Raw genomic sequence first — 22,590 nt, forward strand, 5'->3', positions numbered from 1 at the left:
ACAACCTAAAGAAACCTTTCCTAACAATCTGGTAACATCTAATTAAGTTTTGTAAACAATTAATTGACACATCGAACATACTTGTGTACATTGCACAAAAATTTTGTGGAAGTAAAATTAAAGATTTATTACTCAAACACATTACTAAATTAACTGATTAAAAGCAACGAAACAATTTAAGCTCAGATAAAAACTTTATTAACTAAAGGTATGTAAGTTTTCTAATATTTCATAAATAATTAAACAAATCTTATACGATTTTTCTATAAGATTTTGTAAAACATAAACAAAAGAGAAAAAAGATTTGACAATTGGAAATGAAAACATGTGTAGAGTGAAACAACACATACACACACAGTTGTATTAAAAAGTACTGCCGCAGAAAAGCCACGAAGAAAACACAAAAAATTATTTATATTTTTAAACATTTTATTATTAAAACCATAATTTATTTAAAATTATTGACTATAATAATTTGCCTATTGAATAACAAACATTTAGTAGAAAAAATAATTTTCACTTTGTTTTGTTATTACTTTTGTGCAAGACAACCCTGTTTTAGTTTTGCTTGGAATTATTCATACTTTTATTGGAAATGACGTTTGCGCACTTTTTCCCAATTTCCAATAAGATTTTGGAAATATTTTTTCCATATTGATTAGTTATGTCGCTTTTATTGTTTACTCAAAGTTTTTTTTGTTAAATTTTGTGTAAAATTTTTTTGGAAAAATCCTCTTTACTATTTAAAAAAAACTTCGAAAACAAAGTGTTTTTTGGATTTTGTTAAGTGTTAATGAAAAGTTTTTGTGTGAAACGCAAAAAAAGCGCGAATAATAAAGTGTGAAAATTTCTGTGTGTGGAGGGCAAACGAAAAAAAGTTGGCAAAAAACAAAACGACAAAAAAAGAAATAAACTGCTAAAAAGCTGCGATTGATACAACATCGCAAATCCACCACTACAGATGTCCACAGGAGTGGGAGGTGGAGGGAGCATAACGACAGATCATCATAGCCGCCTGTATTTCCTCAACTCACCCACGGCCCCACTGTCCGCACGCGACCCCTTCTTAATCAAACCGGAATACCTCAATTATGATAATCCCATGCATCACCTCTACCCAAGTAATCGGGGACTCATAGACTATAACAATTATACGGTAACAGCAGCGGCCGCAGCAGTAACAGCAGCAGCCGCCTCCTCCGCCTCAGCAGCAGCCGCCGCCAATAATACTTCTGCCTCTTCAGCCGCCTCCACGTCCAACAACAATAACGCCAACACCAACGCTGCCGTCGTTGCCGCCAATTCAACGGTTGTTGCCGCAGTTGCTCTAAATTTAGAAAACACTTTCCACCACCAGGTCCAGCACCAGCAGCAACAACAACAACAGTCAGCCAACAACAATCCGAACACAACAAACGCCCATCCGTTGCATCAGTCGCTCAGCAGCACCTCCTCGCAGTCTACACGCGCCCAGAAAGCCGCCCGACGTCGTAGTAACGAATCACCCGAGGCCCGCCAACGAAGACTGGAACGGAACGCTGCAAGAATGCGCGAGAAACGCGCCAAAGAGTCCGAAGCTGAGTATCGTTTGCGGCTGGCGAAAAATGCCGAAGCGAATCGTATACGACGTCAGAATGAAAACGAAGTACAAAGAACCTTAAGACTGATGAAAAATGCGGCACGCCAGCGATTGCGACGTGCCAGTGAAACTCCCGAAGAACGTAAAAAACGTTTGGCCAAGGCAGCTGAGCGTATGCGTATAGCGCGTGCCAAACAACCCAAAATACCTAAGCCACCGTTAGCGGATCGTCTTAAGGGCTATTAAAAGCGAAAAAGAAAACAAAAAAGACAACTATCATCAACAAGCTTATCACGTTATCGTTGTTGTCGTCTAACCATTGGTAAGACTACTTCCCGATAATGTTGATGATGACCTGCATGTGTATGTAAGTTTGTGTCTGTTTACAAAGGTGGCTAAAGGTGCGTAAGCTTTCAATTTTTTTCTACAAACTATTTAAAAAAAAAAAAAAAAAACTAAAAATTAAACAAAAAAAGTAAATAAAACTTTATAAAAAAGGTAGACCCGACGAAGGCAGCATATAAAATACACACACACAACACACAAACCTACACCTACTACTCTACACCCCCTCTCTCTCTCTCAACAAACAACAAAATAAAAAAATTTTGAATTAGAAATAAAAATATTAAAAAAAAAGAATAAAACACCAACAGCACATTAGTAATTAAATAAACAATTTAAGGAAAAATAAGCACCAGATTGGAAAAAAAGCAGGAGAGGATCTATTTTTTTACAACTTTAACAATTTTTGATATGGATCTTATAAGGAGTAAGAGAAGATTATTATTTCTACAATAGCCTAATGTTTGGCAGACAAAATAAAACTATTTTAAAGGTTTTTGTTTAAGAAAAATCGGAAATGGAAAATATACAACTAAAAAGGCGGTTTCAGACCCCTTTTCTTTTGTATTGCAGATCTTATAAATATCTTTTATTTTGTTTGTTTAATAACTAGTGGTTTTCTTTAATAATAATAATCGTATTATGTAACTTTTTTAAAACATTTATTTTAACTTTTATTTTTTTAAACAGGATTAAATCCTAATTTATTTTTTATTCTATTTTTCTATATATGTGCGTTTGTGTTTATTTTAAACATTTTTCAATTTGAAAATATTTAAAATATCTTACACTAACGTTACATTTTATTTAGTTTTATACTTTTTAATATTTAATATTATAAAAAACATTATGTTTTAATTTAAAAAAAAAAAATTCTTTATATTTTTAATGTATACTATTCTTACTAGTTTGTGATTTATTTAAAAAAATTTAATTTAATTTTGTTTAACAAAACCCCCCCCCCCCTAAACAATTCAACATATAAAACAACATATAATTTCTTGATCCTTTACCTTTTTAACCATTTAATAAAAAAACACACACAAATTACACGTCTAATATTTATATATACAACAACAACAAAAACACACCTTTCTTAATAAGATCATTGTAATGATATCATATATAATATTTCTTTTTAAATTTTTTATTTTATTTTTTATTATTTTATTTGATACAAAAACAAAACATTTTAAGTATTTTTAACAAAGAGGTAAAGCTTTACAAAATAATTAATAAAGTAAAAAAATAAAAAAAAAAACGCATTCAATTAAGTTTTTGGAATATATCAAAGTAATTATCAATCATCATTTATTGTTAACATATTACAAAAACAATAAAATTATTATTTTTTGTTAGTTTTTTTTTTTTTTTTGAAAATAAAGGTTCTAATATTTTTTCTCATAAGGGCTCAAATTAGTTATTGTTTTATAAAATTATAAAAATAAAAAACGGCTTTTAAGATTTTTTGTTAATTTTTTTAATATTTTCTTAATTTTTGGAAAATTTGTTCTTTGTTTTTTAAATTTTTTTTGTCTAAATATTTGAAATATTAGTAGCTCTCTTTTGATATACATATTGCTATGAAACAAAATTATATATAAAGTTCTGGAAATGTCATTATTTCCTTATTAATTATGGACCGATTTTGCTGATTTCTTATAGCAAACTTTTCGAAAGCATGTCTGATTCAAGGTTTGGATACCTAAGATAACTAGGATCCTCAGTTCACAATTCTAATCTATAGAAATTACAATTGTAATCGTAAAGCATTCTCTCGAAGGAGAAGGATATAATAATTACTTTACTGATCAGATATAAATGGACTTTAATATCCATAAGGATTTAGAATCGCGAATGTGAAAGGTATAACAATTTTTGGAAAACTTATCCGAAGTTGGGCTCATAAAAATCATGGGTTTTTTCCAAATTTAACACTAATTTTCTTTATGGAACGATTTTGCTGATTTTAAAAAATAGGTCTAATATTTGCATCCCGAAGATATCTGGGGTTTTCAGGAATTTTAATTTAACATACGGAAATAAGGACCCAGCTAAATGGACTTCGATATCTATAAGGTGACAGATTCAAAATTACAATCGTGTAAGTAAATCATTCTCACGAAGGTGAAGGGTATAATAATTACTTTCTATAACGATTTTGGAAAATGATTTTGAACTGTTGAATGTTGTTCGATAATTTTTTAATGCTTTTGAAACAGTCTCTAGAAGAGGATCCATAATTTTTTTGGCAAAATACAAACTAAAATTATATAAATCTTCATTATTTAAAAAAAAATTTTGAAAATTCGAACTTATGTTCGAAAAATGTTTAAAGTTAAAATAATCTTTAAATCAGGAAAATTCATAAAAATATAATTTTTGGGTTATTTTCTCACATTTTCGAATTTCGAACTTACATTTTTTTACAATTTTAAAGTATTTTCAATAAGCTTTCAGAAAACAAGCATTTCATAGTAAATTCGAACTAAAAATTTCCAAATCATGATGAATATTAAACATTTTCGAAAATTCGAACTTATGTTCGAAAAATTTTTAAAGCTGTTAAAATAATCTGTAAATCATGAGGATTCATAAAAATAAAATTTTAGTTTCATTTGAGGTTATTTTTCCCACATTTTCGAATTTCGAACTTAAAAAATTTTAAATTTTCCTGAATTTTCAATCAATTTTAAGATAATAAGTGTTGCTGAGAAAATTCGAACTAAAATTTTCTAAATCATGATGAGTTCAAAATAATTTCGAAATTTTGAACTTATTTTCGAAAAAATTTTAAAGCTGTTAAAATAATCTGTAAATCATGAGGATTCATAAAAATATATGTAATTTTAGTTTCATTTGTGGCTATTTTCTTACATTTTCGAATTTCGAACTTGAAAATTTTTATGAATTTTTTGTCAATTTGAGGAAATAAGTGTTGCTGAGAAAATTCGAACTAAAATTTTCTAAATCATGATGAGTTCAAAAAATTTTCGAAATTTCGAACTTATTTTCGAAAAATTTTTAAAGCTGTTAAAATAATCAGTAAATCATGAGGATTCCCAAAAATATAATTTAAGTTTTATTTGTGGCTATTTTCTTACATTTTCGAATTTCAAACTTAAAAAATTTTGAAAATAATTTACAAATGTTTTTACAATTTTAAAATATTTTCAGTGTAGTTTCAGAAAATATGCATTTCAGTGCAAATTCGAACTTAAGTCCTGTAAATTATGATAAATATCAAAAATTTTAAATTATTCTATAAAAAAAACTTTACAAATTTTGAAAATAATTTGAAAATTTTTAATGAATTTTTAAAGTGTTTTGAAAGTGGTTTTAAAATATAAACTTTTTAATTTGTTATTAAGTTTTTCTGAACACTAAAAGTTTGTTATTGGTAGACATTTTTAGCGGATTTTTGGAAATTTTTAATACATTTTTTTAAAACATTACAACGCACAGTAAAAATATATAAAAAATTAAGTTTAAATTTTATTTACATTAAAAAAAAAAGCTTTACCTTTTTGTAATTAATATAAATATTTAAAATTATGTTAATATTTTTAAAAAACCAACACCCAATACTAATAAAAATTTAATATACATATATATAAATATAAAACTGTAGTTGTAGCTGTAGTTAAAAAAAAAAACATATAAATAATAAAAATATAAAAAAAACCTTAACACGAGGATAAACAAATCTTCAAAAATGAACATATTCATAAAATTAGTAGAGGGAAAAAGGAAGAAAGTTAAAACAAAATAATAAAAAGAAGAAGGTAAAGTTAAAAAGGAAGTACGTATGTATTTGTAGATGTAGTAAAAACAAATAAAATAAAAAAAATATTATATATACACAACATATACTATTATTAAGTAAAAAAAAAGAAAAATATTAAAATTAAAATAAACTGCAAAGTAATAAACTTAAAGTAATATAACTTTGCCTCATCAGAAAAGATAAATAAAAACTAATAATAAATTTAAAAAAACATAAATTTTAAGAAAAAAAAAACACAAAATATAAAAAAAAAATTAAAAAAAAGTATTTTTATAACACATGCATTATACATGTATGCTTACAATTATATATATAATAAAAAAATATAATATAAATAAAACACAAAAATATCACAATAAACAAAAATGTAACAAAAAACAAAAATATGTAAAACAAACATAATATTTACATATGTAAATTTTTACAACAACAACTTACAAAAAAACAAACATACACTCAAAATAACTATAAAGAATAATAAACAACATTTTTACATTTTATTCTATTACACCAACAACAACAACAAACAGCAGAAATACATATTTAACAACAAATAACTGAAATTACCAAAACAATCCTTTGCAACTTAAGAACAGATACAAAAACAAAATCAACAACAACAACTTAAAGTAAATACAATATACAATACAAAACATCAGCAACAACAAATAGTCTCTTTGGCTAGTGTAGAGAAATTAGAAAAGTTTTTTAAAAACTTTTGGGCAGTTTTTTTGTTTTAACAATTTTTCTTTTCTAAATGAATGCAAAAACAATGAAATCATGAACAGTGGCTTAATCATTTTTAAGTTTATAAAATTTAACGTTTCCCAGTCAATTTGAACTAAAATTCTTTAAATTATGAACAATTTTTAAATTTTTCGAAAATTCAAACTTATGTTCGAAAAATTTTTACAAATTTTAAAAAGTTTTCATAAATTTTTAAGTATTTGCGATAAAGCTACTAAAAATAAAAGTTTTAGGGCAAAATTTGTTTTTAAATTTTCTAAATTATAATGAATTTTAATAATTTTCGAAAATTCGAACTTATGTTCGAAAATTTTTTAAAGTTAACAAAATAATCTCTAATTCAGCAGCATTCATAAAAATATAATTTTACTTTTATTTGAGATCAATTTTTACATTTTCGAATTTCGAACTTAAAAAATTTTGAAAATTTCAAAAATTATTATGTGTTTTCAATAAAGTTTCAGAAAATAAAAGTTTCAGAGTCAATTCCAATTAAAATTCTCTGAATTATGATTAATTTTTAAAAATCTACGAAAATTCGAACTTATGTTCGAAAAAATGTTCAAGTTGTTAAAATAATTGTAAATTATGAGGATTCTTAAAAATATAATTTCAATTTTATTTGGTAGTCATAGTCAATTCCAATTAAAATTCTGTAAATTATGATAAATTTTTAAAAATTTTCGAAAATTCGAACTTATATTCGAAAAATTTTTAAAATTGTCAGAAAAATCTCTACATCAGGAGGATTCATAAAATATAATTTGAATTTATTTATCTCAATATTTTTTAACATTTTTGAATTTCGAACTTAAAAAATTTTTTTTAAATAATTTGAAAATTTTGAAGGATTTTCAATAAAAATTCAGAAAATAACCGTTTGAGAGTAAATTTGAACTAAAATATTCTAAATTATGACAAATTTAAAAATTTTTCAAAAATTCGAACTTATGTTCGAAAAATTTGCAAAGTTGTCAAAATTATCTCCAAATCAAAAAAATTCATAAAATATAATTTAAATTTATTTATCTCAATATTATTTTACATTTTCGAATTTCGAACTGAAAAAAAATTTTAAAAATAATTAGAAAATTTTCAAAAATTTTGAAGAATTTTTAATAAAGTTTCAAAAAATAAGCGTTTGAGTGTAAATTTCAACTAAAATTTTCTAAATTATGATAAATTTTGAGAATTTCTACAAAATATTTAAAAATTCGCACTTCTATGTATGCTCGAAGTTAAATTTTTCACATTTTAGATTTTCGAACTAAAAAAATTTCAAAACTTTTTCATGAATTTTAAAAGTATTTTCAGAAAATAAACGTTTCTCAGAGTAAATTCGAGCTAAAATTCTAATTTTCGAAAATTCGAACTTATGTTCGAAAATTTAAAGTTATCAAATAATCTCAAAATTTTTTACTTTTATTTTTGGTAAATTTTTTGACATTTTCGAATTTCGAACTTAAAAAGTTTTGAAAATTTTCATAAAATTTAAAAAATTTTTAATAAAGTTTCAGAAAATAAGCATTTTGTGTTAAATTCGAACTTAAATTCTCGAAATTATGATATGTCATCTGAAAGTCCAATATGTCGACTTTAAAATAAAGCTTTTAACACCGTTATATCTTCTTCTCTTTTCGAGATATCGGATTCAGCATCGCTCAATCCTTTAGAAAAGTATATTTTGGTCTCTGGTTTAATCTTTAAATAATGGGAATTTTAGTTAATTTTCAAATTTAAACATTTTTGAAGAAGCCTTTTCTTAAACTTAACCACTGCAGCATGATGAGGATGCATTATTTTTAAATTCAATAGTTTTTTTTTTCCAAAATGTCTAACTTCATCATCATAACTTACATATAAAATCATTGTCATTAATATATTTAAATAAACTAATTAACAAACCTTTGTTTTTTGTTTTCATTAGCAATAATTTGTGTCTGTATATTTGCTTAGAGAGAGTGTATGTATGTATTTATTTATTATTTTATAGTTTTTAGATTACTTTTTTTTTTGACTTAAAAAAATTATAGCAAAATTCTGGTGAAATATTATAAAAACAATTTTAAACATTTTAGTTTTAACACAAAAAACAAAATCAAAATTTAAAGTTTGAAAATAAAAACTCCACCACAAAATTAATTAGAAATATACATACATATAAAAACCACATAAAAAAATATATAAATATTTTTGCATTAATAAAATAAAAACAATTTAAATAATTTAAGTTTTTAATTTTTTTCTTTTCACTTAATAATACACTTTGTTTTCTTTTATAATTTAGTTCTAGTCAAAATTAATAAAAAATAAATTATATATTTAACAAGAAAAAAAAAACAATTAAAGTAATATTAAAGTAAAACAACAAGTAACATTAACTTTTAAATTAAAGAAATTGAAAACAAACAAAAAAATAAAAATTGTTTTAATTAATTATAATGTAATCATTAATTTCTAACCAGAAAATGAAAAAAAAATCAAATATAAAATTGTATTGATTGAACAACAACAACAAGAACAACAACAACAAAATAATAATAAAAAATAATATTGTAATTGTACACTTTCTAAACAAAAAATAAAAACAAACAAAAATTATGAATAAAGTTGCATTCACATTTTTAAAAAACAAAAATCGTGTTTTTTTATTATATAAGAGAACTAATAAAAATTAAATTTTATTTTGGGGACAATTTCTTATAATTTACAATTTTTTTTTAAATAATTTTAAAATTTTCATGAATTTTAACAAATTTTCGTAGAAGTTTTTTAGATTATAAGCTTTTTTCAACTTATATTCGAAATATTTTGAATACTCTTAAGTAACACAGGCCTACAAAATTGAAAAAAGTCGAAACCCAGAGATCAAGGCACAACTTTCTAAATTATTGTGTAGCGCTAAAACCAATATCTCGAAAAACAAAGCATAAATCTTTATTTTAATGTCGACAGATTGAACTTTCAGATGACATAACAAATTTTACAAATAAACATGTCTTCGCGCTGTTATACCGTCTCAAAGATGGCAAAAAACAGCTTAATTTGAGTTTCATGACTCGATATCTTGAATACCTGATGTGAAGGACAAATTCTGATACGTATTATGTGCTGCTCAATCCTTTAGAAAAGTATACCTTGGTATTTGCGTTAAAAATTTGTTGACCTGTGTAATGAGGAGTTATAGACAAGAATTTAAAACAGACTTAACACATTTTTTACCCAGAGACCATGATTGGGCTACACTGAATCCTATAATAAACTCAGTAGTTCAAGTTTTCGAGAAATCGGGTACTAAAATATTAAAATAGAGCTTTAGGCATATTGCTTCCCATCCTTTGGTTCCAATATACATACATTCTTTCGTAGATATGTTATTGACACAATTTGAAAGTTTTGAATCACAGTTTTTAGGTCAAGTGCCCATCCCTTACTTGCTATTAACTATCGCTAGGAAACTATCAAATCCCAATTGTATATAATGCCAAGAACCTTTTACAGTCCTCCGTAAACTTCAACGGACGGTTTAATATTTCACTGCCGCCTAGGTGTCAACAATAATCGAGTTCAGATTCGAGTTTAACGCAACTCAGTCCAAATTGGAAGTTTTTCCTCAGTGTCACTTCCTTTTCGATCAAATTTCCACCCTGTGCTTGCTATTTCTTTCAGCATCTCTTTAGTCTATTAATCTTCAAAAGGAAACCTATCATATGTATGTACAATGTAATGCCAACTGGTCTAGGTGTCAACAATAATTCGAGTCAGTCGCCATTTTTTAAATTTTAGATTGCTGTAGGACCGTTTTCTTCTTTTCCTTGATAGTTAAATATAGCCCCTAAACGAAGCTTTAATATTCTGGCCTAAGGACAAAGTTTAGAATTCCAAAATAGAAAATTTTATTAAAAAAACTACAAATTCCTTTACTTAAATTTTACTTAAAATCTTTTGCAATCTAAAGATTTTCTTTTCCAAAAAAAAAAAAAAAACATCTAGCAATTGTATTGATTTTTACCCCCACCCACTTTGACATACAATTAACTTTAAAAGGTTATTACTATGGGATAACATACGTTAAATATTTCTACTGGGTTTGAATTTGTTCATTATAAATGTGAGAAAGAGAGAGTGAGTGTATGTATGTTTTATATATTGGAATGAGTATGTCTGGCTGTGTATTGGAAGTTAATCCTTTTTTGAAAATGAAATACGCACATACATACATACACATAGCCAAAGCATTTTTTCTGTATCATTACTGCTATTATTGATGATGGTAAACAAGTTTTTTGTTTGTAAGTAAATACACTGAAAGAAAATCTACTGGCTAAAGGATTAAAATGTACTACTGCCTAAAGGGTTAAAAATGCACAGTAGAAAAAAAAATAACACAGGCCAACGAATTTTTAACTTAGAGACCAAAATCGAAAAAACCCGATTCCAGGATGATATTTTTGCCGATGTATCAACTAGACATAACAGAGGTTAAACCATTATTTTAGAGACGACCAACTTTTATGACTCTATATCTGGATAACTTGGTGTGATGGAGATATTTTGAGGTCATATATGGATTCAGGGGGGTCTCGATCTTTTTCAAATTTTGTTGGCCTGTGTAATTTTAAACTAAATTTTTAATTAAAACTACTTTTTAATTACATTTTTTTACAATATCGTATTTTTATACGATAAAAAGGAAATATTGTCCTCTATCAACATATAGTCTAAACATGGTTAAAAAGAATGGCCTAAATAAAAAGGTTTACAACAAACACCATTTGAAAAATTAATAATTATCATATTAAATTTTTTCCAAAACTTCGCGCATTTGATTTTTCGCAAATTCCCAAAAAAATCCAAACATTTTACTAACCATTTACACTCGGTGTATTATTTTACTCTTTCCAATTCACGTTAAATACACCGCTTTCCAATAAGAACTTATTTACATTTTTTGTGTGGAGACAGAGTGTTGGTGTTCGTATATTTGTGCAAAATAATATTTTTTTAATTAAAAGAAAACAAAATAAAAATTACTGTTTATAATATTTTTCTATATATAAAACACGTGATAATAAAATTAACACCAAAAAACAAGAAAGAAAACAATAAATAATTAAATTTTTTAACTATAAAAAAAATCTACAACAAGGGAGAGACAACAAATACAAAAACACTATATAAGGCAAACATTAAGAGAGCGAAAAAAAACGTAAAAAACGCAACTTTAACAACACGTTGTTGTTACACAAATTGTATTAAGTATAAACAATTAACAAGGGAAATTCTTAAAATAAATAATAATATATTTTTTATAAAAATATAATTCTCTTCTATATTAAAGAAAAAAAAAAAAAGAAGCGAAAAAATCATGTGAAAAATCGATTGGAAGTTGGGCAATACATATAAGCGTTGAAAAATTCTGTTTGTGGTCATTTCCAATGCCATGTAGATGACATTGGAATTTTCTCACACTCACATACTTCGTACATACATACATAATAATACGAAAAACGTACAGACAAACGAAGAAACAAAATACAAAAACTCGCAGCAAACAACGGAGAATAGCAAGACTAAGAAGAAGAAGCAGACGAAAAGAAGAATAAAAAAACACTGACAAATCAAATGGAAACGTCAAAAACTGATGTGAAAGCGCAATTTTATTTTTCTGATGGTTTGTGTTTTTTGTTATTGTAACCATTGTAAAGTGACATCAGTGTGGTTGTAAGTGGAAAATCGAACGAAAAGCAAAGAAAAGGCATAGAAAAAGGAGAACAAAATAAAAATAGACAAAAAATAAAGTGAATTTTTGTATATGTATATTTTCTTTTTTTTTTTAATTTTCTTAAATAACTTTTGTATGAAATACAAATGAAATAAGAAGTCTGGGGGAGTTACAAAAAGTGTTGAACACTTTTTCCTGTTTTCAATGTGGAATAAAAAGAAGAAAACTTTATTACTTGCACCACTTTCATCATTATCGTCGTCGTCTTCTTCTTCGTTGACTTTGCCTTCGCTGTCTTCATCATTGTTGCTACTTCGTAAAATTTTTACGCTTGACTACTTGCAAGTAGCAATAATAGCAACAAGAGCAGCAGCAGCAGCTACTAACCCAACAATATTTAACTGCAGCAACAACAATTGTTCCTGATTGCATTTGTGTGTAGTGTGAGTGCGTGTCCGGTGTAGAAAATAATGGAATCTGGTCCCAATGGGATAAAAGTAGAGCCATCATTAGAACAGCAACATTTACAGCATCAGCAACAACAACATCATCATCAACAATATGCCACAAATTTGCTAGCTCTCAATGGCTCGAATGCCCGCCTACTCATCGATCATCCCTCAACATTGCTGGTACCGTTGTCGCATCATCAACAGCAACTGCAACAATTACAACTCCAACAGCAGCATCAGCAGCAGCAACAACAACTGCAACAGCATCATTTACAGCAGCATCAATTGCAACAGCATTTAGCCTCACAACAGCAGCAACAACAGCAACAACAACAGCAGCAGCAAGATCAATTGCAACTACAGCAGCAACAACAATTGCAGTTGGCCGCAGCGGTCACTTATCCGCAGCCTTTGTCCCTCAAACAACCACCCCTACCCACGCCCATTACCAACAACAGCGGCGGCACTGCAAGTGGTGCTGGAGCAGGAACCACCGCGAACACCACTTCGTTGGGGCCGGCGTCAGTGACATCGTCCACCTCATCGGCCGTCCGTCATCGTTGGAACGAAAGTCCAGAGGCTCGAGCTCGTCGTTTGGCACGCAATGCCGAGAGAATGCGAGAACGACGCAATCGTGAGACCGAAGATGAATATCGCAAGCGGCTGGCACGCAATGCCGAAGCCAATCGAATGCGTCGTCAGAATGAAAACGAAATGGAACGAGCCATGCGTTTAGTACGTAACGCCGCACGGCAGCGTCTGCGTCGCGCCATGGAATCGCCAGATCAAAGGGCTAAACGACTGCAAAAACTTGCCGAACGGATGCGTATGTATCGAGCCAATGAAACACCGGAGCAAAGGAAAATTCGTCTCGCCGAAATGGCAGCCAGAGCCCGGCAGCGTATTGCCAGTGAATCCCCCGAGCAGCGTAAGGAGCGACTGAAAAAACTCAATGAGTATGCGAGAAAGGTCAGAGAAAAGAAAAAAATAATAAAACACGGCGCGGCGCAGACTCCGAATTCGAATCAGAATTCGAATACGACGCAAAGCGCTTCAATAAATTGTAATAATAACGACTCTTTAAATCTAAACCATCAGGCACCACCTTCAACAGCAGCAGGCGGCGGAACAGCAGCAACGGGAGCAGCAGGAACAAACTCGGCAACACCGACCGGAAACGATGAACTATCCCGACAAACTGCCGGCGGCGCCCAAGATGACCAACAACAGCTAACAGCATCATATCAGCAAGCTGCCGCCCTGGCAGCCAATCCCATTGAATACTATCAGAACATGTTCATCAATCCAGCCACTTTACGCACAGGCAGTGCTGCCCTCCTCAAGCAGGAACCTCAAACACAGCAGCCGCAATCTCAGCAATCCACCAACAATCAACAGAATCGTTTTAGCACTCCGCAACAACAGTCGGCAGCTGCAAATCTCCTCGAATCGGAGACGTCGAATCTTTTTCAGCAACAGCTGTACGATGAGGCCTCACAAAAGGCCAAGCTGCCAAATGTAGCAGCAGCTAATGTTCCTCACTTCAGCACAATCGCGAGTTCGCTAGAATTATATCAGAATAAGTATGCTAAGAAGCCGGAGCTTCAACAGGTTGGTATAGTGTCGAACTAACAGTGTTTTCTGCTTCTGCAACATGAAAACGAAAACCCTAAATGAATTCGATTACTTTTGATATGATATGAAATGTGTGTGTGTTGTGTAATGATGATGAATGGAACGAAGAAATAGCAAATGATTTCTCTAAAAATGGAACCGAATCTAAATTAACCAATAATTATTAAACTACAAAAAAACATACCTACACCTCAAAGCCTCAGTTACTGCAAGGAATAGTATGCGAATATTTTCAAAACTGCTCCAGAAGTTGTTGAGGCTTATAGATTAGATTTTTTGTTTTCAGTGAGTTAACTATTTTATCCCCGTACTTGGAGTTTGCGCCATGATCTTTGACTTTTTGTTTTCTCGTCGACCTTTTTCGTCTAAATATTGTGTTTATTTCTGTCGATATATAAAATAAATATCTGCGCCCCTCGATTTGCTGACAATTGAAAAATGGGCTCTTGCTGTTATTTCGGCGACTAACCTTTAATATGTGAGTGAGTGCTAAAAACATGTTTCTTTCCTTTTGTGTTGATTTTTTCTTATTATTTTTTGTTAAATCTTTAAATACTCTTAATGTTGTTTATATTATAAGAAAACTTTTTTAATATTTATATTCCACTTAAAGCTCCTTTAGGAAAATTAAAGAAAAATGTAAGAAAAACCAAATGTCTACGACGACTAATCAAATAGAGAGTAAACGGTAGTTTACCATGAAATCTATTGAATATATAGATGTAATACTCGAACAAAAAAAAAAGAAACTTTTCAATTACAATACTAAACAATAAATATAAATTGTATTTTTTCTATCTAACTCTCGTATTTGCATAATAGAGTTATGATGATTCTTCATTTGAAATCATTTGCTATTTGTTGTATGTGTAATTAAGATTTTTCTTTACCCAACGACAAACACATCCACTTCCACAGTAGTCTAAGAAATGGACAATGTTTTTTTCCAGACAAATAATACAGCGAGCAGCAGTAGCAGCGGCAACAATAACAACAGCGGGTCTGTTGGAGTCCCAACCGGAACAGGTGGAGGAACACAGAACGAAAAAAGTGAATCAAAAGTAAAAACTACACATCCACAAATACAAAATCCCCCAACACCGCTCTACAATCAATTTCCCTATTTGGCAACCTTTCCGGCAGCTGCAGCCAACTCAACGGTATCGGTAACAACCCCGCCAAATACACCAACCCAAACAGCCGCCTATTATCCTATGTATCATAATGGCTTTCAGCTGGGCATAGCGCCGAATACGGTGCCGCCCCCATTTACGCCAGTACACTTTTCAACGGCCACAAATGCAGTTGGATCCTCGCCACCAACAAATGCTGCGGGTAGGAGAAAATAAGTTTTTCTTTTTCTTATTTTTATTTGAATAAAGAAAACTTAAAGGATCCTATTGATAATTTTGCAATTAATTTTGTTCTTTGTTTGTTTTTTTCGTTGAAATCCTGTTTTCTTTATTCCCCCATCCTTAACCTTAACCTGTCAACCTTACTGCCCAACCAAATGAGTGTACCTACAGCCAGCCAACAACAACATGTAATACAGGATTTTCCAAAAGCGGTCCGCGGTCGTCCTAGAAAGCTGTTTAGCTCAAATAAAGATGCGTCGCAGGACGATGTACTTCAGCAGCAAGAGCAGCAACAAAAAATGAGTGCTTTGCTAGAACAGGAGATCAATCAAATGCTAGCATCTCCACAATATGCTCAGCGCCGCGGACGTGGTCAACAATATCAACAATTAAACACACAATTACAACAACAACAACAGCAGAACCAGCAACAACAGCAGCAAATATTGCAACCGAACCTACAGCAGCAGCAGCAACAACAACAAGAACATTCCTCCCCCAACATTATACGCAGCAATGGTAAACTCAAATACGAAAGTGATGATGAGAAACGCAAACGACTCGACAAAATGGCTGCCCATCAGAGAGCACTGCGAGCTAACGAAACACCCGAACAACGAGTAGTACGTCTACAGAAACTAAGTGAACGGGCCCGTCTCAAACGAGCCGAAATACGTGCAACCGAAACGCCCGAAGAGAAAAAGATACGTCTCTCACGACAAGCCGAATATGCACGAATGCGTCGCCTACGAACTCATACACCTCACTTTCGCTCTAAATCCGAAAATGGTGGTTCCACCACTCCATCGGGCATCTATGAACAGTCACTGGGTGCTTCTACAAATGGTGGCTATGAAACAAAACCTAACGATGGTGGTGGCAATAATAGTGTTAGCGGCGGTAGTATATCACAGGAAAGTGCTTCAAATAGTGAGGAACAACTGCAACAGCAGCAGCAACAACAGGCGCAACAACAACAACAGCAGCAGCAACAGGCACAGCAACAACAACAACAACAGCAGCAACAATTGTTACAAATGCAACATCAGCAAACACAACAACGTATGTTACTTCCAGGTCAAACTCCGATACTACTTCAAATGAACAACAACCACAACAATAATAATTTCATAAAAGGCAACAACAAAGAATACAATAATGGTCAACCGGAAAATAATGATATGTTAAAAATTCTTGAACCCATAATTGTCATGAAAACAAAATAATTTAAATCTTATTTTATTCAGAACATTATTTAAAGATCACCCTCACTCACTCACCACCACATTAACTGATCATAGTTGTTGATGATGATTATTATATAATTTTATAAATGGTATGTAGATTGTTTTTTCAAAACTAAATTTATTTATTATTAGGGAAAATGTAAAATTTTTAAAAATTTTCGACTTTTTGTTGCGTAAAAGTTACAAATTGGAGAAAAATTTATATTTATTTTTATTTGTCGAATTTTTGTTCAATATTAGTTAAATTTTTTTAAAAATTTCAATTTCAAACTTAAAAATTTTGAATTTAGTCCAATTTTTTAAATAACAATCTAAAAAATTTTGAAAATTTCATAATTTTTTTTAAGGATTTTTAGAGTAGCTTCAATATATAGGCTTTTAAAGTGGTGTACGAATATTCGAAATTAATTTCGAAAATTCGCTGTTAAGTTCGAAAAAATTTTAAAGCGTTAAAATAATCTCCATTTTATGAGGATTCATAAAAATACGATTTTAATATTATGTATTTCAGTTTTTTTATTTTTCAATTTCAAATTTAAAAATTTTCAAAAATAAATTTTTGAAGGATTTTTAAAGTAGTATCAAAATATAGGCTTTTAAAGTGATAATCGAAAATTCGATGTTAAGTTCGAAAAAATTTCCAATTCATGAGGATTCATAAAAATACGATTTTATTGTTATTTGAGTCCAAATTTCTTTTATTTTTTAATTTCGAACTTAAAAATTTTGAGAAAAAATTTCAAAATTGTCATAAATTTTTTAAGCATGTAGTTTCAAAATATAGTGATATTCGAAAATCAGATACTAAGTTCAAAAAAAATTTAAAATGCTAAATAATTCTGTGAAAATAGTTTAAAGTTTTTAAAAAAATCTTTATTTCTCTATTAAAAAAGTGAATATTTTTAGTTTGCAAAGAGTTTATATACCAAAATGAAATCATCATTTCACAACTGATCTATATACCGAATAAAATCTTCAAACTTGCAGCAAACTTTTTATACAATATCTAAACCTTCTTACACAAACACACACGCATATAAAACTAAAAAAAAAACTTAGTTACAAAAAAAAAAATATTAAAAAAATCACACATTTAATAAGAAAAATTATTCATAAAAAAATATAAAATAAAATTTGTTAAGAGTAAAACCAAGACCTATAAGAAAAGTAAAACATACACCATATATAAAAATATAAATAAATAATTGAGAAAGCAAATTAATTAATAAAAAACAAAAAGAAAAGAAACACATAGACACAAAACAGCATAATCCTATTAATAAATACATATAGAATAAATAACATAAATACTACATAAAATATAACAATTAGATGCCGTAGTAGTAATACAACAAAAGCATACATTACATAATATGTATTTTAAAAATAAAAATAAAAAAATAATAATTTAACACAACCAACAAAATATATATTTATATAATTAATAACACTAATTTTGTAGTATACCAGTAAACAAAACAAAAAAGTAATAATATTAAATAACATCATACATAGTTATACTTTTGTTTAAATTTATATAACTTTAATTTTTGTCATCGTTAACATTATTATGAACAAATTTTAAATTTTGTGTTAAAATTTTTAAAAATTTCTATTTGTTTGGTTGAATTTTTTTTTTTATATTTTATATATTTCCAATTTTATTTTTTAAAAAATTAATCAGTGTATGTAGAAAGTATACATAATATTTGTAGTAAGCAAAAAACTAATTTATATACTTATACTTATATAAATAAAATAATAAAAAAAAAGAAAACATCAAAAAACCACACATATTAATATTAATAATAATGTCCTAAGATTGTAAAACTATTATAAACATAAATAACTATTAAGCTAATATTACTGTGTAATAACAAAAAATAAATAATAAAACATATAAAAAATAATATTAGTATACATAACATATATACATAAAACTTATATATATATATAAATATATAAAATATACATACAACATGCATATACATACATATATTTAAAGAAATAATAATGATATATACAACAACACAATATATATATATATATTATTATATATTCATAATTTAATATACTGTATACATTATAAAAACAAAAACATATTATATGTATGATTTAAAAACTAAACAACAAAACAAAAAAAGAAACGTAATAATAAAGTCAATAATTTTTTAAAGTAGTAAAAAACAAAAAAGGAAATTTTTTTAATTGGAATTATTAAAAAAATAAATTTTCAAAAAATATTTAAAAAGGGTAATTTTTACAAAATTTTCTATAAAAAGAAAAGTTGTCGAACAATTTTCTATAAAAAGAAAAATATTCGAAAATTATCTATATAAGAGGAGTGTATAACAGTTTTTTCTGAAGAAAAATTTAAGTATAACAGTTTTTCTATAGAAACATTTGTGTAAAACAGTGTTTTCTTAATCAAAGTTTAAGTATAACAGTTTTTCTATAGAAACATTTATGTATAACACTTTTCTATAGAAAAATTTCACTCTTTTTCTAAAGAAAAATTTGATTTTAACAGCCTTTTCTGAAGGAAAATTTGTGTCTAACGGTTTTTTCTAAAGAAAGAATTTGTGTATAACAGTTTTTTCTAAAGAAAAAATTGTATATAAAAGTTTTTTCTAAGGAAAATTGTGTATACCAGTTTTGCTAAAGAAAAATTTTTCTATAACATTTTTTTTAATGAAAAAATTGTGTATAACACTTTCTTCTAATGAAAAATTTAAAAAGGGAAATTTTTGCAAAATTTTCTATAAAAAAGAAGTTGTTGAACAATTTTCTATTAAAAGAAAAATATTCGAAAATTATCTATATAAAAGCAGTGTATAACAGTTTTTTCTGAAGAAAAATTTAAGTATAACAGTTTTTCTATAGAAACATTTGTATATAATAGTTTTTCTTTAGAAAAATTTAAGTTTAACAGTTTTTCTATAGAAACATTTGTGTAAGACAGTGTTTTCTTAAGTAAATTTTAAGTATAACAGTTTTTCTATAGAACCATTTATGTATAACACTTTTCTATAGAAAAATTTCACTCTTTTTCTAAAGAAAAATTTGATTTTAACAGCCTTTTCTGAAGGAAAATTTGTTTCTAAAGAAAAAATTGTTTATAAAAGTTTTTTCTAAGGAAAATTGCGTATGCCAGTTTTTTCTAAAGAAAAATTTGTCTATAACAATTTTTTCTAATGAAAAAATTGTGTATAACACTTTTTTCTAATGAAAATTTTTTTGTATAACACTTTCTTCTAAAGAAGCATTTGTGTATAACACTTTCTTCTAAAGAAGCATTTGTGTATAACACTTTCTTCTAAAGAACAATTTGTGTATAACACATTTTTTGTGTATAAAACTATTTTCTAAAGAACAATTTGTGTATAACAGTTTTTTCTAAAGAAAAAATTGTGTATAACAGTTTTTTCTGTAGAAAAATTTGTGTATAACAGTTTTTTCTATAGAAAAAAATTGTTTATACCACTATTTCTATAGAAAAATTTGTGTATAGCAGTATTTCTATAGATAAATTTGTGTATAACAGTTATAGAAAAAATTTTATAAAACAGTTTTTCTACATAAAACTTCTGTATAAAAGTTTTCTATAGAAAAATTTGTTTATAACAGTTTTTAGAGAAAAATCTGTGTATAACAGTTTTTTCTATAGAAACATTTGTGTTTAACACTTTTTTTTATAGAAACATTTGTGTATTATACATTTTTCTATAGATAAAAATTTTTATAACAGTTTATTCAGTAGAAAAATTTTTTATAATAGTTTTTTTTTTGTAACATTTTTTTTATAAGAATTTTATATAATAATTTCTATACAACTTTTTTGTATAGAAACATTTGGGTATAACAGTTTTTTCTCTAGAAAAATACCTGTATAACAGCTTTTCCATAAAAAATATTTATATAACAGTTTTTTTATAAAGAAAATTTTGTATATATAAGTTTTTTTAAAGAAAAGTTTTTCTATAAACACTTTGTGTATAACAGTTTTGTTTATCTCGGACAATTTGTGTAAAACAGTTTTCTCTATAGAAAAATGTGTGTATAATAGAAAAATTTCACTTAATTTCTTGTATTTCATTTTAGCTTTAAATGAAGATGTTTAAAATAAAAACACTCCATACCATTGACACGGAATATTCGGCCGATTCCATAGAATGGTGTCCGCATCCTGACTATAACAATTACTTTGTTTGTGGCACCTATCAACTGGAAGAAAACAAAGAAGCGGATTCTGCTGCACCACCACCATGTCGACGCAAGGGTCGTATATTTCTATACAAATTTGATCGTATAACAAAATCTCTAAAAGAATTGGATCGTTTAGAAACGGCAGCCATACTCGATATGAAATGGTTGAAGAATAGTCAAAATGATTTGCCCCTTTTGGCCACCGCCAATGCTTTGGGACAAATTGATGTTTATGCTTTGGATAATGTCAAATTAAAGCTACTGCACTCACTGGATTTAAACTCGGACGATGATAATCTATTGGCTTTATCTCTAGATTGGGGTCAAATTGAGAAAAATAATACAAAACATATTTTAGCTTCCGATTCAAAAGGTGCCATCAGTTTGTTAAGCTGGTCGGATGAAAGAAAACTTACTAATTTACGTACATGGCCGGCACATAATTTTGAAGCTTGGATATGTGCCTTCGATAAGTGGGATAAAAATCGTGTCTACACTGGTGGTGATGATACATTTCTGCACGCCTACGATTTACGCATGGAAAGCAGAGTTTTACTCAACAAATCCCATATGGCCGGTGTTACTTCTCTTCTAAGTCATCCGAAGCGAGAACATATTCTATTGACCGGCAGCTATGATGAAAATTTACGCATTTTTGATACACGTGCCATGAAACAACCGCTGGGTGAAATTAATCTATCCGGTGGCATATGGCGTTTAAAATCTCATCCTTTAAACAAAGATTTAATATTGGCTGCCTGTATGTATCATAACTTTAGTGTGGTTGAGATGGATGAAGTGGCTGCACCGAAATTAGTTGGTGAATATTACGAACACAAGAGTATTTGTTATGGAGCTGATTGGTGTTTAAATGCGGACGAAAATGAAGAAACGCTCTATATGGCTACATGTTCGTTTTATGACCATAAACTTTGTGTTGCCAGTTTGGAAAAAGATTGATTTTTATAAAAATTGTTTAATATTGTTCTTTTTTAATAAAAAATATATTATGTAATTTGTTATATTGTATTTGCAATTGATAAAGTATACTAAATACTAATAAAGATTTAATAATAATAATTAATAACATAATAAGTCAATAAAAATTTGTATCTTTATAAAAAATGCCAAATAAAAATTTTTTCTTTAAAAATGTTTCTATATAACAGTATTTTATAGAAAAATATGTACAAGAGTTTTTTCTATAGAATAATTTGTATGTACAGTTATTCCTTTTAGGATATTTTATAGAACATTTTGTGAATAACAATTTCTATAGAAAAATTTTCGAAGAGTTTTTTTCTATAGAAAAATTTGCATAAAGCAGTTTTTTTTAAATTTGTGTAAAAGTTTTTTTACAGAAAGACTTGTGTATAACAGTTAAAAAAAATTGTTTATAAAAAATTTTTCCATAAAAAAATTATGTATAACAGTTTTTTCTACAGAAAAAAATCTGTATAACAGTTTCATATAGAATAATTTATGTATAACAATTTTGCTATAGAAAAATTT

General features: G+C 28.1%; 3 protein-coding genes across 7 annotated transcripts; all 3 read left to right on the top strand.

Annotated features, from left to right (window-relative positions):
- The first annotated feature begins 68 nt into the window (after positions 1-68).
- On the top strand, positions 69-22,133 carry LOC119608230 (diphthine methyltransferase). The gene is made up of 2 exons (XM_037962556.1): positions 69-208; positions 20,974-22,133. The coding sequence occupies exon 2, from the start codon at positions 20,980-20,982 to the stop codon at positions 22,036-22,038; it is 1,059 nt and encodes a 352-aa protein (XP_037818484.1). The 5' UTR covers positions 69-208; positions 20,974-20,979; the 3' UTR covers positions 22,039-22,133.
- On the top strand, positions 553-2,961 carry LOC119608231 (serine/threonine-protein kinase pakD). The gene has a single exon (XM_037962558.1). It carries the CDS (start codon positions 962-964, stop codon positions 1,823-1,825), a length of 864 nt encoding a protein of 287 aa, XP_037818486.1. The 5' UTR covers positions 553-961; the 3' UTR covers positions 1,826-2,961.
- On the top strand, positions 11,402-18,162 carry LOC119608229 (putative uncharacterized protein DDB_G0271606). 5 transcript variants are annotated; one of them, XR_005231805.1, is made up of 4 exons: positions 11,402-14,246; positions 15,221-15,605; positions 15,797-16,961; positions 17,860-18,162. XR_005231805.1 is itself a non-coding variant. In XM_037962554.1 (4 exons), exons 1-4 carry the CDS (start codon positions 12,654-12,656, stop codon positions 16,849-16,851), a joined length of 2,904 nt encoding a protein of 967 aa, XP_037818482.1. In that variant the 5' UTR covers positions 11,402-12,653; the 3' UTR covers positions 16,852-18,162. The 5 variants fall into 5 exon arrangements, 4 of the variants coding, with proteins under 4 accessions (XP_037818482.1, XP_037818481.1, XP_037818480.1 ...); XM_037962554.1 differs by having other exon boundaries at positions 11,402-13,604; positions 13,734-14,246; positions 15,797-18,162; XM_037962553.1 differs by having other exon boundaries at positions 11,402-11,717; positions 11,800-14,246; positions 15,797-18,162.
- Positions 22,134-22,590: the final 457 nt, after the last annotated feature.

The sequence above is a fragment of the Lucilia sericata genome, unplaced genomic scaffold (assembly GCF_015586225.1).
Source record: "Lucilia sericata isolate MDLA Ls3-8-SP2 unplaced genomic scaffold, ASM1558622v1 Contig000810F_arrow, whole genome shotgun sequence".
Lineage (NCBI taxonomy): Eukaryota > Metazoa > Arthropoda > Insecta > Diptera > Calliphoridae > Lucilia > Lucilia sericata.

Excerpts from the sequence above, each read along its gene's own strand:
- LOC119608231 (XM_037962558.1), top strand. The coding sequence starts at position 962 with ATGTCCACAGGAGTGGGAGGTGGAGGGAGCATAACGACAGATCATCAT.
- LOC119608229 (XM_037962552.1), top strand. The coding sequence starts at position 12,654 with ATGGAATCTGGTCCCAATGGGATAAAAGTAGAGCCATCATTAGAACAG. Across the intron at positions 14,247-15,220 it reads AGAAGCCGGAGCTTCAACAG|ACAAATAATACAGCGAGCAG; the intron begins GTTGGTATAGTG and ends GTTTTTTTCCAG. Across the intron at positions 15,606-15,796 it reads GCCACCAACAAATGCTGCGG|CCAGCCAACAACAACATGTA; the intron begins GTAGGAGAAAAT and ends GTGTACCTACAG.
- LOC119608230 (XM_037962556.1), top strand. The coding sequence starts at position 20,980 with ATGAAGATGTTTAAAATAAAAACACTCCATACCATTGACACGGAATAT.